General features: G+C 39.2%; 1 protein-coding gene across 1 annotated transcript; it reads left to right on the plus strand.

Annotated features, from left to right (window-relative positions):
* The first annotated feature begins 4,940 nt into the window (after positions 1 to 4,940).
* LOC130975239 (uncharacterized) lies at positions 4,941 to 5,534 on the plus strand. Its single transcript, XM_057900057.1, has one exon. The coding sequence runs from the start codon at positions 4,941 to 4,943 to the stop codon at positions 5,532 to 5,534; it is 594 nt and encodes a 197-aa protein (XP_057756040.1).
* Positions 5,535 to 9,161: the final 3,627 nt, after the last annotated feature.

The following is a 9,161-nucleotide window of genomic DNA, read 5'->3' on the forward strand; positions in this document are numbered from 1 at the left end:
TTTTTGAAATCAAATTTTTGAAAAAGATAAAATTTTGAAAAAGATAAGATAAAAAGATAAGATTTTTAAGAAAAAGATATTTTGAAAAAGATTTAATTTTTAAAATGACTTAACTAACAAGAAACTACAAGATAAGATTCTAGAATTTAAAGATTGAACCTTTCTTATCAAGAAAGTAACAAACTTCAAATTTTTGAACCAATCACATTAATTGTTAGCTAATTTTCGAAAATTAGATATAAAAGATAAGAAAAAGATTTTGAAAAGATAAGATTTTTAAAATTGAAAATTTGACTTGACTTGTAAGAAACAACTAATTTTTAAAATTTTTTGACCAAGTCAACCCAAAATTTCGAAAATTTGGAGAAAATTAAGGAAAATATATTTTTTTGAATTTTTTGAATTTTTAATGATGAGAGAGAAAAACATAAAAATGACCCAAAACATGAAAATTTTGGATCAAAACACAAGATGCATGCAAGAACACTATGAATGTCAAGATGAACACCAAGAACACTTTGAAGATCATGATGAACATCAAGAACATATTTTTGAAAAATTTTTAATGCAAAGAAAACATGCAAGACACCAAACTTAGAAATCTTTAATGCATGGACTCTAACAAACGAAAAATGCATATGAAAAACAACAAACAACACAAAGCAAGAAAACATCAAGATCAAACAAGAAGACTTGTCAAGAACAACTTGAAGATCATGAAGAACACCATGAATGCATGAATTTTCGAAAAATGCAAGAAAAATTTTTTTAAAGCATGCAATTGACACCAAACTTAAAAGTTGACTCAAGACTCAAACAAGAAACACAAAATATTTTTTTATTTTTATGATTTTATGAATTTTATTTATATTTTTATTATTTTTTTCGAAAAACATTATTAGAAAAACGAAAAATAAAAAAAAATTTTGAAAAATTTTTTTGAAAACTTTTTGAAAAGAAAATTACCTAATTTGAGCAACAAGATGAACCGTCAGTTGTCCATACTCGAACAATCCCCGGCAACGGCGCCAAAAACTTGGTGGATGAAATTGTGATCACATTAATGTAGTATTCTTTGTTGTTGTATGAAATCATTATTATGGCACTTATGTGTGGACACAACTCCGTTCAACTTAAGGTACAGCAGAGCTCCACACCCTTAATCTATGGTGTGCAGAAACTCCACCGTTGAAAATACATAAGTGAAAGGTTCAGGCATGGCCGAATGGCCAACCCCCATGATCTGAGAACTAATCGTCCCAAGATGTCTAATACACTAGTAAAAAGTCCTATTTATAATAAACTAGCTACTAGGGTTTACAAGAGTAAGTAATTGATGTATAAATCCACTTTCGGGGCCCACTTGGTGTATGTTTGGGCTGAGCTTGATCTATCCACGAGCTGAGGCATTTATTGGAGTTGAACTCCAAGTTATAACGTGTTTTGGGCGTTCAACTCCGGATCATGACGTGTTTCTGGCGTTTAACTCCAGACAGCAGCATGTACTTGGCGTTCAATGCCAAGTTATATCGTCAATTTCCGAATAAAGTATGGACTATTATATATTGCTGGAAAGCTCTGGATGTCTACTTTCCAACGCTGTTGAGAGCGCGCCATTTGGAATTCTTTAGCTCCAGAAAATCCATTTTGAGTGCAGGGAGGTCAGATTCCAACAGCATCAGTAGTCCTTTTGTCAGTCTTTTTCAGAGTTTTGCTCAAGTCCCTCAATTTCAGCCAGAAATTACCTGAAATCACAGAAAAACACACAAACTCATATTAAAGTCCAGAAATGTGAATTTAACATAAAAACTAATGAAAACATCCCTAAAAGTAGCTTGAACTTACTAAAAACTACCTAAAAACAATGCCAAAAAGCGTATAAATTATCCGCTCATCAATAACCATGTTGGGGAGGAAGCTGGCAATCATGTTGGGCAAGAAAGGAGAGTCTTAGGCTCCTACATCAACCCAAATTCAGGAAACTATGGAAGCAGCATTTTGAAACCAACAATCCATGCTAACAACTTTGAGTTGAAACCTCAACTCATCACACTTATCCAAAATAATTGTTCATATGGAGGAGGTGCTCAAGAGGACCCAAACCAACATCTCACTGCATTCTTGAGGATCTGTTATACTGTAAAGTCCAATAGTGTACACCCTAACACCTACAAGCTACTTTTGTTCCCTTTCTCACTCAGAGATAAGGCAGCAAAGTGGTTGGAAGCATTTTTCAAGGAGAGCTTGACCACATGGGAGGAGATTGTAAACAAATTTCTAGCAAGATTCTACCCTCCACAGAGAGTCAATAGATTGAGAACTGAGGTACAAACATTCAGGCAGCAAGATGGTGAAACACTTTATGAGGCCTAGGAGAGGTTCAAAGATTTGACAAGGAAGTGCCCTCTAGAAATGTTCAATGAATGGGTTTAACTACACATCTTTTATAAATGGCTATCATATGAGGCAAAGAAGGCTGTGGACCACTCTTCAGGAAGTTCACTCAACAAGAAGAAGACTATCAAAGAAGCCATAGATGTTATTGAGACTGTTGCTGAGAACGAGTATTTCTATGCTTCACAAAGAACTCAAAAGAGAGGAGTAATGGAGCTCAATTCAATGGATGCCTTGTTAGCCCAAAACAAGGCAATTGCAGCACAACTAGCAGCCTTGACCAAGAAGATGGAGAATAATCAAGTCTCAGCCATTCAAGCCCAAGCCCCTCAACAAGAAGAAGATGTACCAGAAGCTCAAGGTGAGTGGGAGCAAGCAAACTATGTGAACAATTCTAGATGACCATATGATCCAAACTCCAAGACTTACAACCCAGGTTGGAAGAACCACCCAAATTTTAGGTGGGGAAACCAACAAAGCCACAATCAATACCATAACAAACCTTACCCATTGGTGCACAAAACTGTGATCTCTACTTTGCACAACTCAAACAATCCCCGGTAATGGCTCCAAAAACTTGGTTCTCAATATCATGGTCTAAACATACTTTCACAACTTCGCACAACTAACCAGCAAGTGCACTGGGTCGTCCAAGTAATAAACCTTACGCGAGTAAGGGTCGATCCCACGGAGATTGTTGGTATGAAGCAAGCTATGGTCATCTTGTAAATCTCAGTCAGGAAGATTCAAATGGTTATGGATGATTTATGAATAAAGCATAAAATAAGGATAGAGATACTTATGTAATTCATTGGTGAGAATTTCAGATAAGCGTATGGAGATGATTTGTCCCTTCCGTCTCTCTGCTTTCCTACTATCTTCATCCAATCCTTCTTACTCCTTTCCATGGCAAGCTGTATGTTGGGCATCACCGTTGTCAATGGCTACAGTCCCGTCCTCTCAGTGAAAATGTTCAACATGCTCTGTCACAGCACGACTAATCATCTGTCGGTTCTCAATCAGGTTGGAATAGAATCCATTGATTCTTTTGCGTCTGTCACTAACGCCCAGCCTTCAGGAGTTTGAAGCTCGTCACAGTCATTCAATCCTTGAATCCTACTCAGAATACCACAGACAAGGTTTAGACCTTCCGGATTCTCTTGAATGCCGCCATCAATTCTAGCTTATACCACGAAGATTCTGATTAAGGAATCCAAGAGATAAACATTCAAGCCTTATTTGCTTGTAGAACGGAAGTGGTTGTCAGGCACGCGTTCATAAGTGAGAATGATGATCAGCGTCACATAATCATCACATTCATCATGTTCTTGGGTGCGAATGAATATCTTAGAACAAGAATAAGCTGATTTGAATAGAAGAACAGTAGTAATTGCATTAATACTCGAGGTACAGCAGAGCTCCACACCTTAATCTATGGTGTGTAGAAACTCCACCGTTGAAAATACATAAGCGATAATGGTGATCATTGGCTTCGGCCCTAGAGAGGGAACCAGAAGAACCAAGATGAAAGTACAATAGCAAAAGGTCCTATATGTAGAGAACTAGTAGCTTAGGGTTTACAAAGATGAGTAAATGACATAAAAATCTACTTCTGGGCCCACTTGGTATGTGCTTGGGCTGAGCATTGAAGCATTTTCGTGTAGACACTTTTCTTGGAGTTAAACGCCAGCTTTTGTGCCAGTTTGGGCGTTTAACTCCCATTCTTGTGCCAGTTCCGGCGTTTAACGCCGGGCAGTTTTGAGCTGATTTGGAACGCCAGTTTGGGCTATCAAATCTCGGGCAATATGAACTATTATACATTTCTGGAAAGCCCAGGATGTCTACTTTTTAACGCAATTGAGAGCGCGCCAATTGGGCTTCTGTAGCTCCAGAAAATCCACTTCGAGTGCAGGGAGGTCAGAATCCAACAGCATCTGTAGTCCTTTTCAGCCTCTGAATCAGATTTTTGCTCAGGTTCCTCAATTTCAGCCAGAAAATACCTGAAATCACAGAAAAACACACACACTCATAGTAAATTCCAGAAAAGTGAATTTTAACTAAAAACTAATAAAAATATCATAAAAACTAACTAAAACAAACTAAAAACATACTAAAAACAATGCCAAAAAGCGTATAAATTATCCGCTCATCACCCATCCAACCAATACAACACTCACAACCCCAACCATCAATCAAGCAACAACAGACCCTACCACAACTCACAAAACACATCATACCATTCCACCCAGCAAACACACAACAACCACCATCAAGACACATCAACCTCAACCATGCAACCATGTGAAATCAAGAACAACTTTGAGAGAGTAGAGGCTGCAATAGCACAACTATCATCACAGCTGGCAGGAGCTATTTCCACTCTTTTGGAGAGACAAACATAGGCCGAAAGAAAGATAGACGCCAATCAAGAAGAATACAGATCAAATCTGAAGAATCAATGCGCAACAATCTCTAAGTTAGAAGCACAAGTAGGGATTTTATCCAAGCAAATCCCAATGCCCACACATATATTTCCCAGTGATACCATGGCCAACCCAAGACGGGAATGCAAGGCCATCACACTTAGAAGTGAGAAAGTCATAGAAGAGGCAATCCCAAGCCAGGACAACCATGAAGAAGAAGCTGTAGAAAAGCATGGAAACAAGAATGAAGAGACCCCTGCCCCATCCTCACCAAAGTCAGTCTTGAAGCCTTATGTGCCAAAGGCACCATATCCACAAAGGCTGAGAAAGGATGGGAAGGATGGCCAGTTCTCTAGATTCTTAGAGATCAACATACAATTTACTGAAGCATTAGAGCAAATGTCACTTTATGCCAAATTCTTGAAGGAGCTCATGACAAGAAAAAGGAATTGGGAAGAAAAAGAGACCATAGTGCTAACTGAGGAGTGTAGTGCTATCATACAAAAGAAGCTCCCTCAGAAAATGAAACACCCAGGAATTTTCCAAATCCTCTGCATCATAGGAGATATCAATATTGAGAAAGTCTTGTGTGACCTGGGTGCAAACATCAATCTCATGTCCCTAACCATGATGAGGAGGATGAAGATTGAGGAAGCAAGGCAACAAGAATGGCACTCCAATTGGCTGACAGAACATTCAAGTTTCCACATGGGATAGTGGAAGACTTGTTGGTGAAAGTGGGAGAATTTATTTTCCCAGCTTATTTTGTTGTGCTAGATATGGAAGAAGAGGATAACACATCAATCATCCTAGGAAGGCCATTCCTAGCTACTGCTGGAGCCATCATTGATGTGCAAAAAAGGGAACTAATCTTGAGGTTGCATGAAGAGAAGATGGTCTTCAACGTCTTTAAGGCAATGAGTTACCCCAAGGAATCCATAGGAGAATGCATGATGGTAGACACTGTAGAACAGATAGTTCAAGGGGTTTTGGAAGAAGAACAAGCAACAAGCATCAAGTGAAGAACTACCACAAGGAACCATGGAGAATTCAATCATGCTGAACCACAAGGACAACGAGGAAGTAGAGGCACTAAAACTAGAGCTGAAGACCTTACCACCAAGCTTGAAATATGCATATTTGGGTGACAACAACACTTACCCAGTGATCATCAATTCAAGTTTGAGTAAGGAGCAAGAAGAGGAGCTTATCCAAGTGCTGAAACAATACAATGATGCTATAGGCTGGACACTTGCAGACTTAAAAGGAATTAGTCCTTCAATGTGCATGGACAAGATCCTACTTGAAGAAGGTGCTAAGTCCTCAAGACAACAACAAAGAAGGCTAAATCCAACTATGAATGAAGTGGTCCAAAGAGAAGTGTTGAAGTTGTGGCAAGCAACGGTGATTTACCCCATCTCAGAAAACCCTTGGGTAAGCCCTGTGCAAGTGGTTCCTAAGAAGGGAGGGATCACCGTTGTGCCAAATGAGAAGAATGAACTAATACCTACAAGAACAGTGACCGGATGGCGTATGTGTATCGACTATAGGAAACTCAATGAAGCCACCCGGAAAGACCACTTTCCCCTACCTTTCATGGACCAGATGCTTGAAAGACTCGCAGGACATGAATACTACTGCTTCTTGGATGGTTACTCTGGCTACAACCAAATAGTTGTAAACCCCAAGGATCAGGAGAAAACCTCTTTTACTTGTCCCTATAGAGTCTTTGCTTATAGGAGAATGCCCTTTGGATTGTGCAATGCACCTGCAACATTCCAAATGTGCATGCTCTCCATCTTTTCAGACATGATTAAGAAGTTTATAGAGGTGTTTATGGTTGACTTCTCTGTGTTTGGGGATTCATATTCTGTTTGCCTATGTCATCTTGCTGTGGTGCTAAAGAGGTGCCAAGAAACCAACCTGATTTTAAACTGGGAGAAGTGCCATTTTATGGTGACTGAGGAGGTGGTTCTTGGTCATAAGATCTCTAAAAATGGCATAGAAGTGGACAAGGCAAAGGTGGAAGTAATTGAGAAGTTACCTCCACCTTGCAATGTCAAGGCAATCAGAAGTTTTTTGGGACACGCTGGGTTCTATAGGAGGTTTATTAAGGATTTTTCAAACATTGCAAAACCCCTTAGCAACCTACTTGTCTCAAATACTCCCTTTGTTTTTGATAGAGAATGTATGGTAGCCTTTTATGAACTTAAGAATAGGCTTTCCTCTACACCTATTATAGCACCACCTAGCTGGGATCTACCCTTTAAATTAATGTGTGATGCATTTGATTTTGCTATTGGTGCTGTTCTAGGACAGAGGAAAGACAAGCTAGTACATGTTATTTACTATGCTAGCAAGGTCTTTAATGAGAATCAAAGGAACTATACCACCACAGAGAAGGAATTACTTGCCATAGTCTTTGCTTTTGATAAGTTTAGATCATATCTTATTAGTTCTAAAGTAATTGTATTCACTGATCATGCAGCACTCAAATACTTGCTTACCAAACAAGAGTCCAAGCCCAGACTAATAAGATGGATTCTACTACTCCAAGAGTTTGACATTGAAATTAAAGATAGGAGTAGAGCAGAGAACAAAGTGGCTGACCACCTCTCAAAGATTCTACAAGAAGAAGAAGAGACACACCAAATTGTAGTGAATGAGAGCTTCCTTGATGAGCAGTTGATTATTATCCAAGTAGCCCCTTGGTTTGCAGACATAGCTAACTTCAAGGCTATTGGGGAACTACCAACCAACATCAACAAACACATGAGAAGAAAGCTAATCAAAGATGCTAAACACTACATCTACGATGAGCCCTATTTGTTCAAAAAGTGTGCTGATGGAATCTTGAGAAGGTGTGTTTCCCATGAGGAAGGGCAAGAAGTGCTTTGGCAGTGCCATGGATCTGCATATGGAGGCCACTTCAGTGGAGGAAGAACAGCAGCAAAGGTGCTCCAATGCGGATTCTATTGGCCAACGATGTTCAAGGATGCTAAGGAATTGGTGTCAAGGTGTGATGAATGCCAAAAGGGTGGCAATCTACCCAAGAAAAATGAGATGCCACAAAGGTTCAAAATGGAGTTAGAGTTGTTTGATGTGTGGGGAATCGACTTTATGGGACCTTTCCCATCCTCCTACTCAAACAATTATATATTGGTAGCTGTAGATTATGTGTCAAAGTGGGTAGAAGCCATAGCCACTGTAATAAATGACAACAAGGTTGTAATAAGCTTCCTGAGAACGAACATCTTCATCAGATTTGGGGTTCCTAGAGCCCTCATTAGTGATGGAGGGACACACTTTTGCAACAAGCAACTTGAGACACTCCTTCTCAGATTTGGAGTCAAGCACAAGGTGGAAACTCGATACCACCCACAGACCAACAGGCAAGCAGAGATTTCAAATAGGGTACTCAAAAGAATTCTTGAAAAAACTGTTGAAAACTCAAGAAAGGATTGGTCTAAGAAGTTGGATGATGCATTATGGGCCTACAGGACAGCCTTCAAAATACCCATTGGGATGTTTCCATACCAATTAGTATTTGGCAAGGCATGCCACTTACCAGTTGAGCTTGAACATAGAGCATTCTGGGCTCTAAAAATGCTAAACTTTGATGATCAAGCTGCTGGAGAAAGGAGACTAATGCAACTCAATGAGCTAGAGGAATTTAGGAATCAAGCATATGAGAGTTCAAAGATCTACAAAGAGAATACAAAAAGGTGGCATGATCAGAAGATAACAAGGAGGGAGTTCACTGAAGGACAAAAGGTGCTGCTGTACAATTCAAGACTCAAGTTCTTTCCTGGGAAGCTTAAGTCCCGATGGTCAGGATCCTTCACCATCCTCAAGGTGTTCCCTTATGGCCATGTAAAGCTTATGGAGGACAAAACACAAAGTACCTTCATTGTGAATGGCCATAGACTCAAGCATTACCTAGGGGACTCACTGGATGAGAGGAGAGTAAGCTACAACCTCAGCTAAGAAAGGAAGAACGTCAAGTTAGTGACGATAAAGAAGCGTTAGTTGGGAGGCACCCCAACACTTTATATCCTTTTGATTTATTGCTTTCTTAGAAGTAGTTAAAATTTGCCAATTTAGGTGGTTTAAGTTTCGGTTAAAAATTGGTGAAGTAGATTATAGGTGGTAGATTAGGAAGTCTAATGTCAGTTTTGGTAGTTAAGAGACCCTTATATTCTGTTTTCTTCTATTTTGGAAATGCAATTTGATGAATACATTTACTAATGATGAGTGATTGGGGCTGAAAACTAGCTAAAAATCTAAGTTTGGTGTGGCCACTTACCCACTTAATCTAGGCTTACAACCATTTGGATAAATTAA

The sequence above is a fragment of the Arachis stenosperma genome, chromosome 4 (genome assembly GCF_014773155.1).
Source record: "Arachis stenosperma cultivar V10309 chromosome 4, arast.V10309.gnm1.PFL2, whole genome shotgun sequence".
NCBI lineage: Eukaryota > Viridiplantae > Streptophyta > Magnoliopsida > Fabales > Fabaceae > Arachis > Arachis stenosperma.